Source organism: Hydra vulgaris, chromosome 06, assembly GCF_038396675.1.
Source record: "Hydra vulgaris chromosome 06, alternate assembly HydraT2T_AEP".
NCBI lineage: Eukaryota > Metazoa > Cnidaria > Hydrozoa > Anthoathecata > Hydridae > Hydra > Hydra vulgaris.
In genome coordinates this window covers 24209853-24237500 of record NC_088925.1, presented here as the reverse complement: position 1 = coordinate 24237500, position 27648 = coordinate 24209853, and the positions used below count along the sequence as shown (strand labels likewise).

Sequence of the window (27648 nt, the reverse complement as noted above, 5' to 3'; positions counted from 1 at the left end):
TTAGTTTTAGTATTGGAAGCCAGAGTGGTTTGGATGTTTAATGATGGGTTAATCTGTTTAACTGTCAGGAAGAGTATTGCCTTTATATACCAAGAGTCAAATTAGAGTAAGATTTTTTTGCAAATAACTGCTTTATTCTGGGAAGAAGTAAAAAGATCAGACCCATGAATTAGAGATTAAATGTTAGACTTACTTTAGTTATTGGAACTGTTGAAAACTAACCAAAAGTCTCTACAACCTAACATCTGAGATAAGATAAAAAATTAAGTAAACTGAGAATAACAGAGCTTAATATCAGACAGGACTTTTTTACATTAGCTTATTGCAATAATAAAAGGACATTTGTTCTTAAAAGAGATTTTCTTTTAAAAAAGATGAGAAAAATGATTAATATTGAAAAATGTGGCGTAGAATGAGACTTGACTTAAAATTAAAGAGAAGTAATAAAAGTTTCCAAACTTTTATTTCAGAAGGAATAAAAGCTTCCAAGATGCCCTTTTTGCATACATAATATGGATATAAATATATGTTATTTATAACATATATGTTATTTATAACATGCTATTTATTTAGATGCTGGCATACAATATACTTTTATTGTTATAAAAACTTTAATATTTATATGGTGTAGTATTTGCCGAAAGAGAAGATTATCAAATGGATGTGTGATGTGACTCTAGCAAAACAAGGGAAGTTTCAGGAAGTTGAAAATACAAGCAAAAAATGAAAAAAGATTTGGTCATCTTAAGTTGAAATCTAGCATGTTAGATTAATCAAGCCTTCTCAGGAGATGCGTGCTGTCGCATTCCTTATATGACCATGCTTTCAATTTTTTTTGACAACTTAGCCGCAGTTTTTTGCATATTTTGATAATAAGTGTGTTTTTAAAAAATATGCTGAGAAAACCAAACTAATTTAAAGATAAAATTAAAAATAAACAAACCTTGTGGTTTGTTTATTTTTATTACTGAAAAGAGAAACAAACTCAATGAGTGATAAAATAAACAAAGGATAAACCAAACCAAATAAAGGCTAATATACTTTTTAATTTAGAAAGTTAATAAACTAATATACTTTTTAATTTAGAAACGTCTCAATTTATAGTTCAAACATAATTTAAAAGTGTTTCAATTAATAGTACAAGAACTAATTTTAAGTAAACACCATGATGAAAAATGAAAAGTGTAAACAGTTTAATACTTAAATGAAAAAATTTATGTAATAATAACAAAATGAAAAGTTTGATATTTATTGGCATTGGTAGAGGGTTCAAATCCTACTAACGGATAGTTTTTTTTTGTTTTATCTGCTTTGTAGACATTAGAAAATATCAAAGTTTAAAATTTTTTAATAATTAAGTTTTGAAGTAATTAAGCTTGGATTAAATAACTTTAAAACTTCAATTTTTTTCAAAATTCTTTGTATTGAAATACTTTTGAATTAAAATAAAAACATTAATTAACTTATTTTTTCTGGTTAGTTTTTATTTTTTCTGGTTAGTTTTTATTTTTTCTGGTTAGTTTTTATTCATTTTATCATTTGTTAAGATTTTTATTTTTTTAGTTTAGTTTTGTAAATTTTTTTAGTTTTTAATTCTCTTTCCAGTTTATAGTTCGTTCATTTTTAGTTAAAGTTTACATGTGTTGATTCAGTGCATTTTTTAAATGCCCTAACTTAAAATATGCAAGTAGCTGTGGCAAAGTTGTCATAAGAAAATATTATATGTGTGATCATATAAGGCGTGTAACCACACGCATTACCTGAGAAGACTTGATTAACCTTGTTTCACAGGAAAACGTGCGATTGTATGCTATTATATGTAAACGCTAAAAAATACTTTGTCTTGATGATTTGACCATTGTTTTTAACATTTTTCAAAATTTAAAAATGCACTTAAAAAACTTACTTTACTTTAAAACTTTACTTAAAACTTACTTTACTTTAAAAAAACAACTTTACTTTAGCAAAGAAAAAAAAAATCTTAACGAAAGAAAAAATTAAAAAAAAATTTAGCTAAAGCTAAAACACAAGTATATATACAGGGCTCAAATTACTGCAAAAAAATATAATTGCAAAAAAAAATTCCCTACCCCTTCATCCATGGCACTGCTTTGCGGTGATGGGGGGGGGGGGGGTTGAGTTGGTATAAAACTGTATCTCTTGTACATTAGTTTGTAATTGTTATTTTTATACATATTATCTCTCATATTTAAATATTATATTAAATTATTATTATATTATTAAAATATTAATATTATTTTAAAATATTATCTTATAAAATTATTATATTTCTTGTTTGGTGGAGTTTAAAATAGGGTTAGTTACTGTTATAACTTACAGCTTAAAATATAATTTAAAGTTTAAGTTGCAGTTATAATTTTATAATATAATTTACAGCTTAAAATATAATTTAAAGTTTAAGTTGCAGTTATAATTTTATAATATAATTTACAGCTTAAAATATAATTTAAAGTTTAAGTTGTAGTTATAATTTTATAATATAATTTACAGCTTAAAATATAATTTAAATTTAAGTTGCAGTTATAGTGTTATGAGCAAGTAACGAGCAAGATAAAGAGCTTGTGTCAAAACATCTACGTGATGCTGTCTTATTGCTGTTTTATACAGTTTATAACCTTAATAACATAAAGCGCATTTAAAATAAAAAGAAGTAAAAAAAATAAAGTTGTTCTAATTAACAAATTAAAACATTATCGTCATAAAACTAAAAACTTCATGTTTGCAGAAAAACATGCCTATAGACCATACAAGTCTATAATCTATAGACCAAACAAGATCAAAGCAAAAAAACATTCGATACCACATTTTTTATAATTTATTGTTCCTTAATCTAGCCTGCTATTAAAAATTTAAGTATAAGTTTTTCATTCAAATGGTTTTTAAGTTGATGTTTTCATTCAATTTTTTTATTCAAACTGTTTTGCAATAAAAAGTGAAACAAAAAAATTTGGTTTAATTAATCAAATTATATTTCCTTAAAAGGATCCCAAACCTTCAAAACATGTTTTGTTCATATTAAAGAGAATAATAAAAAAGTGTTTGCCCAGAGATTTACATTCTTTTAAATATGTCTCGTAGGTTTGGGATCCCTTTAAGTTTAAGAATATGCTTATGTTATTTTTTTAGAAATAAATTTCCTTGAGCAGAAGTAAAATAATTTATTAATTTTAACTTAAATTTTTTATAATTTAGTTTTTATTTTAACTTTCACAATCGCTGGTTTAATGTTTGTAATAGAATGTTTCTACTTTTAAAACTATTTTGAAGAAACAAAATATATTTAACAATTCAAAACGTTTATGATTTAAATAAAACTTTCTTCCTCGCTTGCACCATGTTCTAAATCTGATATTGTTACTGTAGCTAAATAATACATTTAACTTTCAGCAACAATTCTTGCTATGCTGGGTATTACGGACTGGGTATTACAGACGCCGCTGAATTAAATTTATAGTTATTGAGCATTAAAGTTCTTTTAAATTTTTTCAATTTTATTTCAATTTCAAATTTCAATCGCAAAATTATTTGAAGAAAATTTCAAAAGACTCAAATTCTTATGTTCAAATAGATTTCTTTTTAAATAAAATTCCTAAAAACAACTTGGGTATTTAAAGAAAATGTTTGATCTTGATATTGCTTTAAATAAAATATTAAAAAATGGTATCGCATTTTTTATACTCTATTTGAGATTTCTTGTTAAAATAATTTTTAGTTAGAAGCTTATATTTTGTGTTAACAACATATAAGATACAAATAGAAACATTTATTTAGTTAATTTTTGCAAGTTTTTGAGCATATTAAGTAAATTTAACAGTTGAGTGACTGTAAGTTACTGTAGTAACATAACTGGTTGTTTTGATTTAGTAATTTTTGATTAAAGTAAATTTGATTTAGTAAGTTTTGATTAAAGGTAATTTTATTGAGATGGACTTTATCCATTCAGTAAATTAAAGTAAATATAACTTTAAATTAATATTGGCTTCCACGCAGAGATTTAAAGTAATTTAAGTTCAAAAGCGCTTTATATTGAATAAAATCTCTGGGCAAGAGAGCAAAGCACAGGTAATTCTACTAATTTTTGATTAATATAAATTAGATTTAGTAAGTTTTGATTAAAGGTAATTATACTGAGATGGACTTTATCCATTCAGTAAATTAAAGTAAATATAACTTTAAATTATTATTGGCTTCCACGCAGAGATTTAAAGTAATTTAAGTTCAAAAGCGCTTTATATTGAATAAAATCTCCAGGCAAGAGAGAAAAGCAAAAAGCAAATACTTTTATTCAAAAGATAATTTTAACCTTATGACCCCTAATAAAAAACTTAGGCAAAAATATTTCTTTTAAGAATGGCTAAAGAAAAAAGCTGAATTAAAAATTAAAAAAAAGTAAAAATTAAAAAAAAAAAAAAAACTAATCGCAAAGGTATGAAAAGCAATTGCAATTCGTGATATGCCATATGCTTAATTCGAGCCCTGGTATATATATTACGTTCGGAATAATCTTATTTTTATTAATGTTTATATAATATTATTGGAAACCCCTAAAATAAAATAAAAAATTGGCTTTTAATGATTGTTTAAAAAATACTCACACTTAATTTAATTTATAGTGTGTTGACTAAAAAAAAATAAACAGTTTAAGCACAGTACTCAGTATCAATTTTCAAGGGTTTAAATCCAACCCCTAATATAAATACATTTTTCAGTTAATTCAATCTTGCCATATATATTTATAGCAAAAAAATATAGTAAAAAAAACTTATTTTTAAAATTGAATTTCAAAGTTTATTATATTATACTTACATTATACACAATAGTTCTGTTAATTTATGTTATAATTTATAAATTATTTATGTTAGTTCTGTTAATTTATGTCACATGTGTAATTATGTAACTTATGTATTTTATGAATAACTAATATATTGAATTAAAATATTAAATTGAAATGAAAGTTGATGATAAATCAGTAAATTGATTAAAAAATGACAAATTAGGTAGGCTCAATTCAAAGTATATAGCAGTAAACTAAACTATTTTTGTGCAAATTCAAATTTTAATCTAAATAGAGTAGATAAGTAGACATCTTTGGATGTTGTAAATTAAAAGGTAAAATAATAGATGGCTATCACCATAAATCAGATGTATGGTAAAGCTATTAGAACATAAAGTATAAAACCTTTTACTTCTACTCCAAGCTAATCTGCTCACTTTTATAACATATCTGTAGTCATTTCTGAGGAAAACATTTAGAGTGTCTGACTTTATTTACATGCTTTTCTTTTCAAGGCCTGACAAATTATTTTATGTGCACTATGTATAGTATTTTGCTGAAAATAAAAATAATAAACGTGTACAATGTACATTTTGTTTTAGTTACATACCTATGTCAGATCTATCTGTAATTAATTATATGATAGGAAGCGACATGAAACTTTTTAGTTTTTATAAGATTCTCAAAGATGAAAAACAAGCCAAGTTTGCTTTTTTATCTTTGTAACATAAAGTTTTTGCAAATCATAGGTCTAAGTTAAAAATAACTCAGTTCAAAGAATGTCTTCAATATGTTTTTAAAGGATAACATTTTTTAAATTTTTTACATAATTGATTTTTCTGAACAAGTTAAAAATTCAAAATAAAACAAAGTTGTTGAAATCAATTAGTTTTTAAACATTGCAAACATAAAGTTATGTCTTTTGTATTGATTTATGTAACATGAGGTAAAAAGATATTTTTCATAAATATTAGTTACGGGTGACCAGACCAGCAGTTTATTTTTAGATTTTTGGCCTAAGGAGGATAAAAATATTAAAATAGAAAGCTAATTTTTTTAACATACATTACTGTAATCTATATGAATAAAATAAGTGTATGATATTTTAAAAATTAAAAAAAAGTTTTCTAAATAATTATGCATTACAAGTATTGGTAAATAGTAGAAGTTGCTTGAAGTATTTAATGAAATCAACAAATTTAATATGGCTTTTGATTTTAACTATTTTTTTTATATATAAAGTTAATGAAATATTAAAATAATATAACTTATGGGTTTTAGTGAACAAAATTTTGTGCTTTAATATTTTATGTTTTAATCTAAATTTAATGAATTAAAAAAATTAAATAGGTTATACTACACTAAATTAAAAAGTAAATATATTATTTATTATTTATTTTTGCATATAAAGATAAAGTATAATTGGTTACATTTCTCCAAAAAAAAATTATTAAAAATTAATAACGAATTTAGGTTGAATTTTGATTACTATTTTTTCAACATTATTCATTTTTGTTATTATTCATTGCATATAGATAATTTTTTTATATAACTTAGTTGGATTAATTTGTTATAAAATCTTGTAAATAATCAAATGTTAAATATATATTTTATAATATAATTAGGTTATATTATTTAGCTGTTTCTTTATTTATTAGGTTCATGTCCAATCTCTGGTTCAGTCAGATCGAAAAAATGTTTATAACATTTTTTCAAATCTGTTGACTACTAAACTCAGTGTCCTCCAATCAATTTCTTCAGAGTTTTTGTTAGGATTTATTCAGGCAATGGATAGCGAGAGTGATCCAAGAAACCTTTTAATATGTTTTGCTAATTCAAAAATTATCATTGAGAATTTTGATTTTCATTTGTTTTGTGAAGAATTTTTTGATGTACTATCTTGTTATTTTCCAGTTGACTTCACACCACCAGACAACGATAATATCTCAGTTAAAAAAGATGACTTAGTTATAGGATTGCGATCTTGCTTTGTATCTACAAAGGAATTTGCTCCGTACGCTATTCCACTTTTTGTGGAGAAGCTTTCTTCAAGTTTATTAGATGCTAAAAAGGATGTACTAATAACTTTTTCAGAATGTTTAAAATTATATGACTCTGTGTCTGTAGAACCGTTTTTGACTGAATTATGGTTATGTATTAGAAAAGATTATTTGTTATCAGATGATAAAGACGTGTCACCTCTTTACTTAAATTTTGTTCATGAGTTTGTTTTGTGTCTTTCAAGATCAGCAAGTTTTGAGTATTTGTTGCAGTTAGTTGAGCTGTTAATAAAAGACTGTTTGTTAACTCTTAAAGATCCAGAATTATCTATTGCAGATCATTGTGGAAACTTGGTACTTTGTATTTGTAACTCTTGCCCTGCAACTTATGAACAAATGGTTAGCAGTTTGGTGCCATCGTTAAATGCATGTTTTGAGAAATATACTTCCCCAAAACAAAGGTATAACTTACTCAATTTAGTTTTAAAAGTTTACAGTATTGAAATAGGAGATAAAAATGTACCAGCTTGTCTGGTTGAATTTACAGATTGGCTTGTACCCTTATTGTACAATTTATTAGAGTCAGAAAACAAATCTCTTCCAATAGTTAGTTTAAAATGTCTTTCAAAAATACTATGTCACTTAGATAAATTTCAAAGCATTGACTCCAGCATGTTTTTCCTTCGCACTATAAAATTGCCATTGTCAAAATTACTAGATTCTGAAATGTTTATGTGTTATCAATCTATGATCACCATACTATCTGATAAGTGTTCAGAACTTTTTGATCCACTGTGTGTTGCAAAGCTAAAACAAAATATTTCTGTAAATAATAACACTTTGATTAAAGATCAATGTATAAAGTTGTTAAGTCATTGTGCCTTAAATCAAAACTATAGAGAATCAATTGTTACATTTATGGTCAACATATTGCCTGAGTTTATTAATGATGAAGCAATCTTTGGTATTATTTTAGATGTTGTATCTAATATTTTAGATAATTATCCAAATGAAGTTAGTAAAAGTGTTGTTTTATTACCATTAATAGAAATTTTTTTTGCAAATAAATGTTCAGACATCCTTATGAGTAAAATGGTTCTTTGTTTGTCAAGTTGTTATCTCAAATTAAATGCAATTGAAGCTGGAGAACTTTTTAATCTTTCCTGTAATTTATTAGTTAGCGAAAAAAATATTGACTTGTTTCATCTATCTGTAAATAAATTGGAGAAACTTAAAAATATTGTTGTCCTTAGCAGAGCTGTACTAAGTCAAGTTGCATCAATGTTATTGAAGAATGCAGACTGCATACCAGCCCTCATCAATGAGTTTTGTTTGTTTATTTCAAGTTTTGTTAATGATCAGTTTGCATGTGAATGTGCTGGAATTGCATTTGCTTCAATTATTAATAAAGTTTCAGGTAAAGTCATTTATACATATATATTTACAGTATGTATTGAGCACTCTATTTGTAGAATACACTAACTTTACTTACATATATAAATATATATATATATTTATACACACACACACACACACACACACATATATATATATATATATATATATATATATATATATATATATATATATATATATATATATATATATATATATATATATATATATATATATATATATATATATATATATATATATATATATATATATACTCCCGCTATATATCTCTACTTTTTTAAGTCTGTAGTGTCCAGAAGCTCTAAACATGATTATTGACTTATGATCTGCTATAAGAAAAAAGTTCATGAGATTTAATGAAACTTATCTATATTTTTAGAGCTCCTGGATACCAAAAACTAGGATAAAGTAATCTTTTTGTGACTTTTAAATCCGGAGTCCTTTTTGGGACTTCACATCCCTGATATATATATATATATATATATATATATATATATATATATATATATATATATATATATATATATATATATATATATATATATATATATATACTCCCGCTATATATCTCTACTTTTTCAAGTCTGTAGTGTCCAGAAGCTCTAAACATGATTATTGACTTATGATCTGCTATAAGAAAAAAGTTCATGAGATTTAATGAAACTTATCTATATTTTTAGAGCTCCTGGATACCAAAAACTAGGATAAAGTAATCTTTTTGTGACTTTTAAATCCGGAGTCCTTTTTGGGACTTCACATCCCTGATATATATATATATATATATATATATATATATATATATATATATATATATATATATATATATATATATATATATATATATATATATATATATATATATAATATATATATATATATATATATATATAGATTGTTACATTTGAGAGTACGGAAAGAAAAAATAATTCTTATGCCATCAAATACGTCACTTTTAATTACTTTTGACTTTTGTCCAACATTTGCATGTTGTCATAAAGTTAAAACCATTAATTTAATTACAAATTAATCATTTTTTTAAAAATCCGCAAAAACGCAAATTTAAATGACCAGAATATTTCTGGAAACATTCTGAATGTTTTTAATAATATGAACAATCTTTTTATTTTATTTTTTTTATAAAATGTTTTAATTTTTATTTTTTTTGATAAAATGTGTTTTTTTTTATTTTTTTTACTGTAAATCATGCACGGAGTGTTGCTACATCGACTATCTTATCGCCTGACTCGCAACAAAGTGCTGCTACATGACTGACAAATAGCCTGACTCGCAACGAAGTGTTGCTACATCGATTATCTTATAGCCTGTCTTGCAAGGGAGTGCTGCTACATCGACTAAGGGTTCGGTTGGGGCAGGCAGTCTATCAAGTAATAAAAGAAAAAATTCCGGTCTTGCATTTTAATTTTTACTTTTTGTCAACAAAATACGGAAAAATTTTCTGACAACCGGTTGGGGTTATATATATATATATATATATATATATATATATATATATATATATATATATATATATATATATATATATATATATATATATATATATATATATATATATATATAAACAATTTTAAAATGTATTCTACAAAATAGAGTGCTCAACAGTGCAATAATAAATTAGTAGAAAATCACTTAACAAAAATTTTTCATTAAACACCATTTTTTATTAACTTGATTATTCATCATAATGATCAAGTTAATAAAACTTCAATTTATACCAATAATTAAATTACAGGAAGTGGTAAATGTGATATATATATATATATATATATATATATATATATATATATATATATATATATATATTCAGGGCTCGAAATAAGCGCCGTACATTGTCTGGCACTTGTCCGGTAAAAAATGACATCTATCGGTCATTTTGTCCAACATATTTTATGTGCATTTATTTTCTAATCATTTTAGTTGTTCCAAAATTATTAATAAATTCAGTATTGTAAATAAATTTTATTTTTTAACTTTTTTTTTTATCCAAAACAAAATTGAAGTTGAACACATGGCTTCGTTAATAAAATACGTCATTTTTTGAGTTAATTCATTTTTTAAAAGACGCCAAAGCATTACATTTTTTTTGAATTAAGTAGCCCTTTTTTTATCATTCATATTATTATAATATATTCATATTATCTGTAATCTATTGAATTCATTTATCATAGTAAAACGTTGCAATTAGTTAAATAATTTAAATTTATAGTTTAGTATTTTTTATTATTTTTTTTCCGATGGTTTTTATAAATTTCAAACAAATATTTTAGCTTTTAAAACCCCTTTTAAATTTATTTTCTAAAAATTTTAACCTTATAGTTTTTTTTAATGCTTATAGAAACCAGTACTTTTTATTACACTATAAAATTTGAGTTGTTATGTAACATTTGTTTTCGCGCTAAAAATTTTCGCTATTAAAAGTGTTAATAAAATATTTAATTTGTTACTTTATTTAATAAAGTCATAAGTAAACTTAATAATCTATGTATTTAATTATAATTAAATAATAATTTAATAATTTTATTATTTTTATTACATATTTAATTATGTATTCTTATTATTTTTATTACATATTTAATTATGTATTTAATAATTACATAATTTATGTATTTAATATATTTATATAATAATTTATGTATTTAATAATTTACAAAGCATTTAGCATAATATAGTAGTTTTTAAAAAACGTAATATAAATATATTTTCATTTTCAAATTTTGGTTTTTTGAGCTTAGATTTTTCTATTTCTTTAAGATTTTCTTTTTGATATATAATTTATCTTACAAATTTTCTTTTTATTCTCAGCGCATTTTGAAATACCTAGAGTTGTCAAAACAAATGCATGGTCAAGCTGTAAAAACAAAATATTTTAAGTGTGTTCAGGAATGGCATTCGATCGCACATTTTTAATTTTTATCGGACATGTCCGACAAACTTAAGTCTTTACCAGACAAATTGTCGGTTAGAAAAAAGTTTGTTATTTTGAGCCCTGTATATATAAATATATATATATGTATATATATATATATATATATATATATATATATATATATATATATATATATATATATATATATGTATATATATATATATATACTACTATAGCATATATAGATCATCAATTGCTAACTTTTTTTGTTTACTTTATTCCATATGATTTTTTTCGTTGTTGTCTCAGCTCAAAACTTTAGTCAATGTAGTGGTACTCCTTGCATGTTCTCCCTATTTAGTCTCCTTTATGAATATATGTCTGTATGTATGTCTGTCTGTATGTATGTATATATGTATGTATGTATGTATGTATGTATGTATGTATGTATGTATGTATGTATGTATGTATGTATGTATGTATGATGTATGTAATGAATACCCTGACAGCTCCTTATTTCATTTTAATGTCTTATTAACGTAATAAACAAATATATATTTATATATTTAATTTAATGTTGAAATAGCGCAGGGAATGTGTGTATGTGTTTTGCATTTTTGTGTCATTGTTTTTATCTTATTTTGATCTACTGGAGTCATTGATAAAAAGTTGAAGTAGAGATAATTAAAACTTGAAACCTTTAAAAATGAGCAGAAACTATAAACATTTCAATTATAAAAATATATTTTTTTTTGCAGTAAAAGTTTCCTAAAAGTTGCTAAAATCTCGACCCTTAAACTCTAAAAGTCTTGACAAAGTATAAGTTGTCCGAAAGAGAAAAGTCTCTATATACAGTTAACTCAACCTAAACACCTTGGTGCAGCAAAAGAAGATCTAAATATTAATGATGCTAAGGCTATATTATAGGTAGAAGACTTCAAAAGGAGTCTAGCAAACTGTAACCAAGTTATCTATTGATGTGTCAATCTTGTCAGCAATCTTTGACCAAGCCTTTTATAAGCGCAAATAAATTTCACTTTTCTTTGACTTAGTTTTGACTCACTTTTTAAAATCATAGGACCCTGGGGTCTATTAAAACTCTATACAACTGTTGGTTACTAAAAATCCAGACTTACTTTAACTGGCGTTCATTGCTTATAGTTAATGACATAAAGACCAAAAAAAACTTAACATCAGCTGAGTTCTTTTTAAAATCTGTTACAACACAGCAGGTACCAGAAGAGGAAAATCAAGAAAAGCCTGCCAATACCTAAAATAGTGTTTCCAAGGCAGCATGTTAAAAGAAGTAAAAAAGACACGCAATAAATATTTATGAGCATAAGAAAAGTTACTGTTACTGTTAGCGACAAAAACGTAGCACAAAATAGCTAAAACAAAAATAACTAAAAACTGGTTTTATTATTTTACCACGAACAAAATTATTTTTACCTAATTATGTAAAGTCCCAGCTTCTCCTTAACTGTTGACTAATGATTAATAGAGTAAACTTTACATCATATAAATTTATCAAATTAAACCATGTTTCAACAGTAAGTAAGCTTTTTTTTATTTTCAGATAAGTTAATCAAGTGATGACAAATGCAACTTTAAAAAGGGCATAATTATATTTTTGAATTTATAAAAAAGATTAAAATCACTCAAGTTTAAGACTTATTAATTGTTATTATAAATAGTAAAGTTCATACTTAGTTTTGTTCTTAAGTTAATTTGATGTTACTTGGGTCTTAAGAAAAATCAATTTAACAGACTTTAACACTTCTTGACACTGAATTCTGGCAAGTATATTTTTTGCTTGTTGAGCAGCATGTCTTTCTTTTCAATGACAATTAATATGATTAATATTACTACTGTTGTTATTAATAAACAACTGTTACAACTGAGTAAACAAAAGTAAAAAAACCTTTATTTTTTAACTTTTAAATTATATTTTAACTTAGGATTTATTGAAATCCATATCTTTGTATAAGTTTATATAGATAACTGTATATATAAGTTACAAATTAGTACCACAAAAAAAAAAAAAATACAAACTGAGTATGAAATAAACTGAGATGTTTATCAAAAAGATAAAATAATATTGATTAACATCAATTAATTTTGATTTGAAATAAAATCTAGACTACTATGCACAATCTTGTATAAAAAAAATAAAATGTCAGTCAATGTATCTTACTTTAATAAAAAAGATGAAAGAATTAAAGATCAATTTTGATAATTATATATATATATATATATATATATATATATATATATATATATATATATATATATATATATATATATATATATATACACATATATACATATATACATACCTTTAAAAAGAAGCATAACACTTTAAAAAATAAAACACGGAGAAGCATTCATTTTTTCCCAACCTCTTTCAGCAAAACTTATTTTTTTTGAAGAGAAAATATTCATATAGATACAGAGGAATATAAAATATATAGATCAACCAGGTCATAATTTTAAAATCCCGAAAATTGTTTGGGTAAAATATCTGGGAAAAATCAAGAATATATTTTCCCTTATTTTTCCATTAATTTTGCTTTTAGCAAAAAATTGTTTCAATATTTCTTTTTTAATTGTTCATAATTGTTCTATGAGTGATGCGTGAAAAAGCTTAAAAAATAAATATATTTCAAATATACCTAAACTTGTTTAGGTATATACATATTATTAATTCTCCTTAAAAGATAAGAAAAATTTATCAGCTCAAATTTGCTTGCAGACCTTGCTAAGAAAAGTGTTTAGAAAGGCCTAGAAACTACATAAAAATGGCGTACGCAACATTGAACATTGAGCGTCGACTGGGATAGTTATTAGTAAATCTTTATAAAAAATTCACAAAAATTTACAATATTTTGTTCATCTATATCACATAAATACATCATATGATAAATCTGAAATAAAAAATGTAAGGAATATGTAAATACAAAGAAAATAATTGATGCTGGTACATCATGGTTCCAAAATATTTATAGCAAAACCATGTTATGAACAGTGCTAAAGACAAAAAATTAAACTGAGATAAAAACAAATTGTATATATGGCAAAATAATTTGTCTTGGTGTGTATCTTTTAGTGAATGATTAAAAGCAGTGAGTTCCAATAATGAAACTACCTATATATCATTTTTAACAATAGACATCAACGTGAAGGTAATCCAAATGTCTATCAACACAAAGCGTTACAAAAAAAACAAAAAACATTACCACAAAAACACACAACAATAGCACATTATGATTTTAATGATGATTATTTATCCTAATATGATTATAATATTTCTAAACTAACAAATAATAATTAAATTCCAAAAGGTAAAAAGTTTTAACTCGCTTGATAGATCTTTCTCCAATGACCGCATGCATTTTGAGAACGCGCTCTTTCAAATTCAGAAAATCCTAGTAACTAATTAAAACTACTTTAAAACCGAAAGTGAAATGACTTCGAACGTTGACTCTAGCAATTATATTAAGATTAAGATTAATGATGTCCAAGCAAAAAAGAAGAGAGAAGAAAATGGATTTACAAGCTCTATTTGAACAATAAATTGCAAGGTAAAAAGTTCACAGTAGATCACTTCAATGCTGAACAAATTCCAAGAAGCACAATCTATGATATAATTAAACATGCTGAGAATAATTCTGGGTAAAATAGAGAGCAAGGAAGTGGTTGTGTGGTCAAAATCACAGACCCCCAAACGTCTGAGAACCATGTTTGATCACAGTGACCAAGTTTCAATAAGGCAAGCCGGTCAAAAATTTGGATGCAATCATTTACATATCATTAAAACTCTTGCCAAGTACACTGAAATCAAAACTTATACGAAACAGGGTATACCTGAGAGAGCCAGAATGAGCGAATCAAGACCGGCATTGATTGTCAGTTTTCAAGGAAAATCTGTCATCTTTGGCAATGAGTTTTACTTGCCCTGTCGCACTCAACAGTTAGTGGAAACAGTACCTACTACTCTAGTGACAGAGACAAGACTCCACCAAGCATTAAATATCGCAAAAAGTGCAAGTTTGAAACCAAGCTGCTCGTCTAGCTGGCCGCTTCTGATAAAGGTATTTTCAAGCCATTTTTCTCTCCCAGCGGCCTTGCAGTCAATAACGCCATCTATGAAATGAATTGTATTAAGGGAAGTTTAGTGCTGTTCATCAATGCTCATCATGCCGATGGTAATTAGTATGATGAGTGTTGCCAAAACCGTGTTATTGCGTTATGCGGTAACACGGTTTTGGCATAATCGCATTATACTAAAACCGTGGACCTGCTGTTAGACTCCTAACATCAATTTTGTCAAAAAAGTTCACAATCTGCCAGCTGTACCAGAGTGTCACCCAATCAAAGACTTTTAAGCTATTTTGAAAAGCAAAGTGTATGAGGGTAACTGGCAAGGAAAAGACATGAAGCACCTACAAACCAGAATAAAGCTTTGTTTGAAAAAGTTGACCTTAACCTTGTATTTTTACTTTTTGGGTCAACTTGTGTTAGAGTTGGCTGAATCCAAAGAAACAGACTGGTTGAAAACAAACTTAATTAAAATAAATAACTAAAAACTCTGTTTAATGATATTTTTAATTAATCTCTACCTTAAAAACTACGGAAGTAATTGCCCTGCCCTTGAAAGTAAGTCCAGATTTTTAGTAAGCACCTGTTAGAACACCTAAAGCAGAAATAGCTTTAACAAATTCATCAGGTGATAACTCTAAATTTTCTTTTTACTTTATCTCTAGAATCAGTATTTTTTTTTTTTTTACATAAAATAAAACTACATCCACATTATCTTTAAACTTGATATCCCAATAACTTTAACTTGTCCATCCCAAGCTCTATCTATTTTTTTTGTAGTTTTTGTTTCAAAGTTTTTCTGCAGTCTTCATCTTGTTTTGAGAGGCTATTTTAGCTGCCTTGGTATTTTTCTTGTTCAACTGTTTAGCTCTTTCAAATCTTTCCTGCCTTTGCTAAGTCTTAAGTTTAAACTCTTCATCTTGCTGTACAGTCATGATCATATTCCTTTCTGTTTCCTGGTTTTTATAAAAGGCAATATCTTCTCTTTTTGCCTCTTTTTGTGTTAATTAGTTGAGTAACAGATGTGTCAAACAAGACTCTACTCTCTAACTCTTTTTTTAAATCAAATTAATTTACTCCCCATTAAGCTCCAAGCAATCAGTATTTAAGTTGAAAGTTACAAGAGAACAAAGGTTTTTGTTAAAGAGAAAGGAAAAGATTGAAGACTGCCAATTAAATGTCAAATGTCAAAAAAACTGTCAATTAAATGAGTCTTGAAAACATGATTATGGGGAAGAGTTCCAAAGCATTGATATGAGAGGAAAGAAACTAGATCAATAATAACTTTTAAGTGTATAAGGAAAAAAAGATACAATGCAATTTTGCTGACTGACAAGTCAAGCGAGAATGAGTTTTGGATGATTTAAACTAAGGATAAAAGTTTGTTTGAGAAGTTTCAGCGACCGTGAAACTGTTTATAGTACCAGCTCTTTCTGCTCAAGCTTGGCAGAAGGAACATGTTTAACTACCTTTACAATACATACTAGGAATTTTATCAGGAAGAGAAAGGGCATCCTCAGAAAAACTAGTCCAAATATGGCAACTGTACTCCATACAGAAATACTTTTGTCATACTTGGATGTAAAAAAAAAAGGTGAGCACAATAAAGAGAGCAGATGCTAACTTTGCAATGGATTGTGGTTTTCATGAGAGGTCTATAGTAAATAATAATTCAAGAAAAAAAGAAAAAAAAAGAAATATCAACAGTATTGCAGTTTATTGAAGTGAGTTAACTGAGTTAAGCTGGAGTTAAAATTCAGAAGCCACTGCAAACCCAAGGCTGTTTAAAAATGCTAAAAGTTTAAATTCAGAATTACTTTATGACTATGATTTTTAACTAAAATTCATTTTAGTTAAAATTCATTTTAGTCAGTGGCTTCTGAATTTTAGCTAAAATTCATTTTAGTTAAAATTCAGAAGCCACTGCAAGCCCTAGGCTGTTACAGAGGAGTGTTCAGATTCAAAATCTGCTTCTTGTTCTAAGCAATCAAAAAGTGATGACTTTTTATCAAGACAGTAGTTTATGGTTGTGTCATCAGCAAATAGAGCTCTCTAGATGTTAGATTTTCAGGAAGATCATTAATGTAAATCAAAATGATACAGGACCAAGAATAGAAACTTGAGCTACTCCAAACGTTACTTAAAAGGAGAACACTTTTGTATGACAGGAATGTTTTTTCGACCACAAACTGTAGATAAGTTTAAGTTGTGGCCGTGCACAGTGGTTAGAGTGCTCGCTTTAGAAGCAGGAAATCCAGGTTCGAAACGAACTCTGGACTTATATTCACGTCACAGAAAGGAAGGAGGCGTGAACTTCCTATTTAAATGCACTTCCTTGGTGCTCTGTGACAACACCGTTAGATCTTCTTGGGGCACCTAAATAACAAAATAAAAAAAAGTGCAAAATAACTTATAACTCAGTGTATTTACAGATGTTGTTGGACAGATGCAGTTATACATCATTATATTTACAGATGTTATTAGACAGCATAAACTGATGTTGTTGCCCAGACCCATTGAGACAACATTTCCATTATAATCTACTAAACTGTTCTCCAGTTTTTATTTATATCAGTTTCTGATATATATTTTAATTTATTATTATTTTTTTAATTTTGAGGTTTTTTTTTGCTGTTGTTGATGAAAAATAAAAAAAAAATGGGGTCTTAATGAGTATGGGGTCGGTGGGAAAAGTTTCCAGAAATTAATAAATGTTCCTTCCCGTGTATTAAGCACTACTTCTACTTTGTTTTTGATGGAGTGTCATTGGAGTAAACAAAGAGACACTTTGAGTTTGATGTTCACCTTGAGTCCCTTCATACCCTACTTGTTGAGCTAGAGTCCTTTGACTCTCTTGAGTATCTAACTGTAGCTGTTGTTGCTCTTTAAGTTCAGGGCCAGTTTGAGTATCTGATAGAGTTGGAGAAGCCTTTTCAGGTGCACCTCTTTTTTTAGTTTCGGTTTGATTATGTAATTTTCCCTGTTGGTGAGTCTTCTTAGTTGGTGGTGTGACATGTGGTAATTCATATGGCTCTTCTTCGCAAGTTTTTTTTCCAATCGCTGAGGTTAAAAGGAACCCTTGCATAAATTTGACTCAAAAACTAAAATGCTAGTGTTTTCTGGTTTTAAATTATGCCTAAAATCAGTAACCGTCCTACCTCCTACTGAAAACATTCTTTCTGATGAAACAGAAGTCACAGGTATAGCCAAGTAACTTCTAGCCAGACCAGATAGCAATAACTCATTTTTATTTTGCTTCCACCATTCCAAAGCATCCACATCCTTTTCAGGTGGCTTGAGCTTTGATTGGCTTGACTGTGAAGTCCCAGGGCATTGCACTGAAACCTGCCTCCTGTCTTTCAAAAACTCAAGGTCCACTGGATCCATAGTTTCGTCAAGATCTGATGTTTCTAGTGAAGTATGATCATTACCCAATGACTCGTAGAACTGGATTGTGGTTGGGTGATTGTCAACCAATTCCTTGATGGCGGCTTCCCTCCCTTCCTTACTGTTTGCAATATTTTTGAGTGTATAACCTCTATAATATGGGTGCAGAAGTGAACCCACATTATAGTATTTGACTCCAACACCATTATTATGTAAACTTTTCTCAAAATTCTTCCATGAAGTTGTGTAGACACTTTGCAACTTGATGGTCACACTCTTTAACATCATTTACGCTTCTTTTGCAAAGCAAGTGGAGATTTAGTATGTCTTTTTGAATTTTATGCATGTTTACTTGTTTTTCAGAAGACCAGGAATCAGAGCATCGTTTACATTCTGCCAGAAATGATAAAATGTTGTAAATACTATTTAACTCTAACTCATCCGGAATCAAACTTTGAAGATCTGGTTTATTTAAAGTTTCAAAAGCAACCAGTAAACCAGCCTTCAATCTGAGGATTGACTTGAGCATCATAAAGTTAGAAATCCATCTTGTTACTGTTGGCTGAATGATCTTGACTGGTTCTATATTTGCTTGCACCCACGCTTTCTTGATGTCCTGCCAGTCCAATGAACTTTGGTGGGTCCTTTGAGCAAGTCCTTTACATTTCCTAATTATATCATTCCTTCTGATTTTTCTTTAGCCTTTGTTAAGCAAGAGTTAAGCAAATGATCAGCACAGGTTAGATGATCACTGATCTCTTTGCTTTTCGTGATTGCTTTCTTCATGTTGGCTGCAGCATCAGTAACACCCACTTTGTAAAGGTCTTCCCTCTGAAGACCAGAAAATTGAGAAATCATGTGGTCTATTCCTTTTGCAAGCAAAACCCCTGTATGTCTCCCAATAAAGTTTTAGCAATCCAAAGATGAGTTCAAAGTTTTTGGTAACATAATGCAATGTAAGGGAGACAAAGGGATCACCATTTTTTGCAATCTATTTATCTGTAGTGAAAGCTGCCATTTTGCAATGTAGGATGTTTCTCTCCATTTGCATTTTTACATCACGTCTTAGATTGCGATAAATCATTGGCAGCTTGTATATGGATAAGGTGTTTGGACTTTTTAGGTTGGCTTGTGAACAAAGATAATTCAGCAGCATTTTGAAGCCAGCTGTTTCAATAACGTGAAATGCTTGATTAGAGAGAACTTGTGCAAGGTTTAGGATGGTATCAAATTCCGACTGTTGTGCACTTTGTGAAGGCCACTTTATGGTTTCAGTAAAGTCGTCCATTTTTGTTTGGTGACTTGATGATGCACCATATGGGTGCTTTTTGTTTTTATTAATAGGACCAAAATATTCTGTTATGGTACTGGACTTATCAGTTCTGCTTGAGCATTCCTCTTTTCTTGAAGTTTCTTCTCTTTATTTTCATTATCGACTTTTAATTTAAATTATTTGTCTAATTTTTTTTTAAATCATATCATTTCTTTAAACTTTTTAAAAGTTTATTTCATTGTCTTGTTTTTCTTTCAAAACTCTGTTTAATTATTTTCTTTCATATTACTTTAAAGTCTTATAAGATGTACATCGTTTACCGCTAAATGCTTTAATCGCCGCCATTTTGGGCCAATTTTGGCTTCAATTTTTTTTCCAAAAAAACAATAGAATACGCTATCCAGTTATATTTTGAGATCAGTGGTTTAAAATATACTAAATTATAGTAAGAGTAAAACACTTACTTTAAGTGAGCTTTAACTCCACTGGTGCTACCTTGAGACAGCTTAATCACTATTTTGCACTTATTGCGCTTAGCAAATCCGGATTTTCTGCCAGAGCCAGAGATGTTATCCTCTTCTCTGACAAGCTTGGTAAAGTAATTCCTGAGACATTTTTACGCAATTTTACGTTTCTACCCATTTTTACCAATTTACGCATTTTTATGCAATTTTACCGACTTCTGTTTACTAAAAATTTTTTTAACATTTTTTAAAAACGGTAAAATTGCATCAAAACAGTAAGCAGTTTTACCGTTTTTAATCAATTTTACCGACTTCTGTTATAAGAAAGCGTAAAAATGTGTAATACGCATTTTTACCGCATATGTTAAAAGTACATATTACGCATTTTACCAAAATATTTTTACCGCCGGTACGGTAATGTCGATGCTTAGTATGGATATACAAAAGTATTGGAAATATTGTCCCAATTTTGCTTAAAAATGATTATAAAATAATAATAATATTTAATAATAATTATAAAGCATTGTTTAACTGAAGCTAAAATGTACAGTTTAAACTAAATAAAAATTTCACTTCATTGGAAACTAAAACATTTTTTTTTTAAATTAAAAAACATTTTCTTTTCTTTGAATACAACTATAATGAAGTTGTTAGTAAGTTTTAACTTGTTAATTGTTTATGAACAAAACATTAACCCAGTTTAAAAAAATAGGTTTTATTAGGTTGGAATTTTGATTTAGTTTAAAAGCATTTTTTGTTGATTTCTTACAATAGTTTAGTTTTGATAAATTAATTAAAACACACACAAATTATGTTAATAAACATACAACTAAAAAGACTTATAAGCAAAAAAAGCCTAAACAAGATCTAAATTACAATGTTTGTATTTTAAATGTTAAAATATAATCAAAGTTTTAATAAACAAAAATTAAAGCCTAAATTGAAAGTTTTAATAGAAATTTAAAGAGAGTAAAAAAAAATTTAAATGACAAGTTTTACAAAAACGATTTTTGTTATAACATAATTTAATAAGTTTGTTGAAGCTCTTTAGGCTTTTACTTGACATAGTATCATTATCTAGGGAGTTCCAAAGCAATGTGGCTTTATATTAAGCACTGTTAGTACTTTTGTATTTAAAGTCTTTGAAGTAGCAGCAGTTTTTTACAACATTGAAATTTATAAGGTAAGTTTTTTATTGTAAATAGATTTATAAATGGTGGCTTTATATTATTATTAGATTTAGATGCTTCAATTAAAAAAAACCTCAAAGCTATATAGCTTATTCTTCAATAGCTATAGATTTTAGCCTATACCTCAATATTTGGGCTATAGGGTTTAGCTTATTCTTCAATATATCCAGTTATAGAGTTTAGCTTATTGTTCAATATTTCCAGCTATAGGGTTTAGCTTATTCTTTAATATTTGCAGCTATAGAGTTTAGCTTATTCTTCAATATTTGCAGCTATAGAGTTTAGCTTATTCTTCATTATTTGCAGCTATAGGGTTAAGCTTTTTCTTCAATATTTGTAGCTATAGGGTTTAGCTTATTCTTCAATATTTCCAGCTATGGAGTTTAGCTTTTACTTATTATTCTGGATAAGTGAGTGTTATGAAATATTATTTTGCTAAATTTTTTCAATAGTTAAATTATTTTTAAAAATTGTCTTACATATAGATAAATGCTGTTTTATAATTTTATTATTATTATTTTTGTAAAATTGTGGTAATATTGTTTTACCATTTAAGTTCCTTTTGAAATTTATTGATTTTAAGTCTATATTTTTATATCTTAGTTCAATTCAAATCTACTAATATTATATTTTCAAATTATTAAATCATTTTCACTATGCCACTATATGACAAGGTTGACCTAAAAACTTTTTTTGAATGGTGCTTTTTTGGGATGTTAAAATATTGATTTTAGCATAATGAAAAAGTGATTCATGCTTTTTAAATTTAGAAATGGAAAGTCTATTTGTTAAATGAATTTTTTTTTAATGCAAAAGTTTTTTTTTACAATGACAAATTGTTAATTTGAATAATGACAGTTTTATCTTAAATTCATTAGAAAATTGTTTAACCGATTAAATTAAAAACTCCTTTAACTAAATACCGTAAAATTAATTTTATTAAATTTGAAGTTTTTGATACTTTTATTTGTAGTTTTTTAAAAAAAAAAAAAAAGACTTTTTAAAATGCAAACTATAGATAAAGTTTTTTTTTTGTAGGAAATTTTTTTTTAATTTTAAGGTACACTTTTAAATTGTTTTTTGGAGCACATTTATATTTATAGGACATAAACATGATTTGTAAACTGTATAAAAAAATTTCAAATTGTGTATACTTTTATTAGCATTCAATATATAGTTTTTTTTTGTGAAGATAATGAGTTAAGTATAAATGCTTTGAAAAACACTAGACTCTATAGAAACATCAGAAACACTTGACTTATAGATTGATGTAAAATCATTTTATAGATTGGTTTTACATCAATCTATAAAATCTCTTGTATATTATGATGAAAATTCAAGACAATTATGGCAAATGAATCTTCATCATAAATTATTATTATTATAAAAGATAGAAATATATAAATTATATATACAAATTTATAAAAAGTATAAAGAAAAGCTCTAAGTTTAGAGACAACTTTCAGATCAAGACAAAAATTTCCTTTTTAAAGAGCACATCTGTCAAAATGATAATAAAGAAATAGTAAAATAGAAAAGCAGTAAAATATATATATATCAGAATTAATTACACATAAATCTTTAAAAATCTACGTAACCTTGAAATGTAACTGTAACTTCATTTAAAAGCTTACTACTTTCAAAGAAGTTTGTAAGATCCAGAAATGACTAATAATTTCAATTATGACCAACAAAAAATCTTTTTCAAAGTTAAACTCAAAAAATCATAGTAATTTTAGGTAGTTTTTTTTTTGTTAACAAAATTGAAAATTTTTTCTTTTCATATATTTAAAAGGTCATAATATATTGGTGTCAAATTGAAAATGGACTTCTTTTTCTTTTTTAATAAAAGGGTGATTAATAATAATTAATCACTATTTAATGACAAAATTACCCATTAATAAATGGGTAATTTTGTCATTAAATAGCGCATTAGTCTAAACTAGTGCGCTATTTAATGACAAAAGGATGTGACTTTTTAAAAAGAATTCAATTATCAAAAAAAAAATATCACCATTTTTTAAAAGTCGAATTTCAATTTGACACCAATATATCATGAATAATCAGAAATTTGTTTGTTTGTTTAGATTTACTTTTAAAGCCCTTAAAATTGTAAGTGATTATAATGTTAAGCTTGCATATTCTCATAATATTTTTGGGAATTTTTTTGTTTCAAAAACAATAAATGAATTTGATAAACTTTAGGTAGAACTGTCATTTTTCGAACGCACTGCACCCTTTAAAGAGCTTTTTTTCAAACGCACTGCACCCTTTAAAGAGCTTTTTTTCGAACGCACTGCACCCTTTAAAGAGCTTTTTTTCGAATGTACTGCACCCTTTAAAGAGCTTTTTTTCGACAAAAATATTAGAACTTTGTACTATAACTTTTTGAATAAGTTAGAAAAATATTTTTTTTTTTTTTTTAGTTAAGCACTTTATTTACTTAAAAAATTCCACATGCCTATAAGCCATAAAAATTATTTGACAATTTGAAATTTTAAAAAATATACTTTCTCCCCTGTGTATTTTTAGGTGCTTACCCTCTACCCTTAAAATTTAAAAAAATATACTTTCTGTCTTGTGTTTTTTTAGTTGCAGAACTGAACAATTTCCCCTCTAATAATATTGGCCTAAATGTTAACATTCCGTTTTTTAAAACTATTTTTTTATTTTAGACCAAAAAATCATTGAAACCGTTATTAACTTTATCAATAGCTGTTTGTCTATTAATCCGAAAGCTAGTGTTTTAATTCTATTGTGGCTTTGTAAAGCTGTGGTTTTAAACTGGATGCATTATACGTCTGTTTGTTTAAATTTGCTTTTGAAGCTACTTCAAGACAAAACGACAGCCTACTTAGTTTCTGAGAATTTTCAGATAATATTTAATGTTTATCCCAAGGCCTTTGATCATAGATCTGATTCCAATATTAAAATATTGTATAAACAGCATTTTTCTCAAATTATCCTACCTTCTTTGATTTCATATTATAACAATGGTGATGATGATTTAAAACCATGCTTGATGACAGTGATATCTATAACTTTACAAGTTTCTCCTCGAAAAATGTTTCAAAAAAACCTTGAGTCTGTAAGTAAATTTGTTTAATTTTACATATATGTGTGTGTGCGTGTGTGTGTGTCTATATGTTTATGTCTATATATATATATATATATATATATATATATATATATATATATATATATATATATATATATATATATATATATATATATATATATATATATATATATATATATATATATATATATATATATATATATATATATACACTATTGGGATAGCTTTTAATTTTTTTTTTATGTTAATATAATAATCTTATTTCTTTACTGTTTATCTAACTAGTTAATTTGAAAATGTTAAAAATTGTTTTGTAATTTAGTTAATGCCTTTACTTCTCCATTCTTTGACAAGTCTTTCTAATTATAACATTGCGTCTACACTTTCTATTATTGACATTGTACTGGATCATAACAAAACTATAGCGTCTGATTATGTTGCGTCGCTGACACCGCGTTTGATCTCACTTTCCAGTCACAACTCTATGGAAATCCGTATATGTGCTATAAAATGCCTTGGAAAAATATCAATGTATCCAACTCAGCTAATTTATTCTATGAAGGACGAAATAATAAATGGATTGAAACCTCGACGTGATGACAAAAAAAGATTAGTTAGAAAAGAAGTTGCGCGTTGTATAAATCTTTGGCATTTATTGTCAAATTAATATGAATATATTTATATATTTTTTAAATCAAAACAAAGTCGTACAATTTTTAAAAATCGTAACCCGTTGACAACTTTATAAATAATAAATGCTGATATAAAAGAGGTATGTACCTGTGTAAATTATTTTTATGGGACAAAAAGAGCTTATTAAGCGTAAGGCCTTAAGCAATATGAGATTATTCTGTTATTCTTATTGTTTTTTGAAGGGTTGTAAAGAGATGTGGGTGGACCGAAAAACAACAACTTTTTAAAAAATGGGTTTTTTATAACTCTAGATGTAGTAAAATAACAATATAAAAAAAATTATTAATATATAAAATGAAAATAAATTGAATAAAAAGTATTTTATATAAAAAAACTTGTAAAAAGGCACCGTTTTTAACTTTTAAATAAAAAAAATTTATTTTTTCTATTTCAGTTTTTTATGGGCTAACTCTGAAAATATTTTTTAACCTATTTTTATTTTTAGTTTTTTTACTTTTTATCTTTAGTGTTATTACATAGAATACGTTTCGAGGTATTGAAAAGCAATTTTTAAAACTTGTTGTTTTTTGGCTCATCAGAAAAAAGTTTGAGAACTCTAAGCCCTGACACTAGGTCAAAAAGACTGCCAGGGTTATGTCGTATCAATCAAATGAAACCTTTTTTATTCAAGAATATTTGTTTTATAGCAAAACAGTTTTTTTTTAAATCCGAACAAAGTGCTGAGAGTCATAAATGAGGCAAAAGGTTAAAATTGAGAGGGTTCTTACCCCATTTAGGCATTTTAGACACATGTTATGTATAAAAGAATTTTGTTCAAGAGTATTTCTATAAAAATAAAAAAAATAAAAAGCGTTTATAAAATTAGGAAAAAATGCTCAGGCTCACAAATGAGGCAAATGGTAAATTTAATCTAAGCTCATCTAGCATTTTAGTTGCACGTTACAAAAAAATATTTAAATTTAATTAGTTTAAACAAAATTTAAAACAACAAAAATATTTACAATAATAATATAATATATCCAATAAATATCAAATAGTTTATCTTCCTGCTTTCGTCACGCAAATATTGAATAAATTAAAACTAAGGGGATCGAAATGCGGACAAACAACTCAAAAATGAATAACAACAACAATACAAGTTATTCAGTTTTCAATACAAACTCAATAACTTTTTGAATTCTTGTTTAGTGTTTGTGAATTTTCAAGAGATGATTATAATGTTTCATTTTGACCAGTTAGTTTAAATTCGACATTTTAAAGCTTGATTACTCCAGGTTTTTATTTTTATCAGTAGATTGTTTTCTTTAGCTATAACTGAAATTTAATAAATGAATGGAATTTAATGAATCTTAATAGCTCAGGGTGGTTTTACCACATTTTTCAAAAGTTAATAAACTACTCCTTCTTATTAAGCACCTGAGAGTAAACGCTTAAACAAAAAGAATTCAATATGGTCAGAGTCGGTATTAAATTTCTTTGAAATTTGTGTTATTTGTCCGTATTTCGATCCAAGAAAACTTTACAAAAAGTTTATCTATTTTTAGAACCACAATGGCACCTTATTTAGAACGATGTTTCCACACTGTGCAGCAAACTGTCATGAGTAAGTAGGATGGAGCCTTTTAATACACCTTTACATCTCAGTTTTCTCAATTTAGACCTATTGTTAAGTCTATGAAAGACTTTTAAATAGTAAAAAATTTACTATATTAAATAACTACCTAAGATTCCTATAATTCAAGTTTTCTAATTAGTTTGCTAAAAAACAGAATAGCTATTAACAAAAGTTTGACAAAAATCTAAATGTAAAAGTATTTCGTAAAAGCATATCAATCAAATTTCTTCAAAAGGCCAAGGAAATTAATAATAAATAAACAGAATATGCCATACCACTTCGAGGACCTAAGTTATGAAATTTTTTTCAAATGATAACGCAAATAAAGTAAAATAAAATATAGTAAACTATTATATGTATGTTTTTTGTTCTGCTTAAATATCTGGGTGTAGTGTTTATTAATTATCTCAATTACTAACTAGTGACTAAAACTATGTAACATAACTTCACCTTAATTTCCTATATTCCGTTAGATGTAATGTTTTTCTTCTTTTTTTTTAAATATTTTTTATTCTAGATGCCTCAAGAAGTCCTAACGGTTGGTTTTGCATAGCTCATTGCTTAGGAAACTCTATCTATGTATAATCTCAAAGTAACCATAAATATTAAACATATAAAAACATCACTACCACACAACTGTTTCAATAAATCACAAATACTTATGGTCTTCAAAGTATTTGTGATTTATAAGTAACTCTCCATCAGTTGAATCTTTGAGCCTTTTTCAAAAGTTGAACTTTTTGTTGGACTAATTTGAATTCGGCTGTTTTTTCTTTAAATCTAAGTATTAATA

At 26.5% G+C, this 27648-nt stretch overlaps 1 protein-coding gene across 1 annotated transcript in view; it reads left to right on the top strand.

Annotated features, from left to right (window-relative positions):
* Window positions 1-25290, top strand: part of LOC100202294 (MMS19 nucleotide excision repair protein homolog) — a 27395-nt gene extending 2105 nt beyond the window's left edge. Inside the window, exons 3-5 of the mRNA XM_065799664.1 lie at window positions 6454-8212; window positions 24183-24595; window positions 24909-25290. Of these exons, the coding sequence (XP_065655736.1) occupies window positions 6454-8212; window positions 24183-24595; window positions 24909-25253 (2517 nt within the window). The 3' untranslated portion in view covers window positions 25254-25290. The remainder of the gene's footprint in view (window positions 1-6453; window positions 8213-24182; window positions 24596-24908) is intronic.
* Window positions 25291-27648: the final 2358 nt, after the last annotated feature.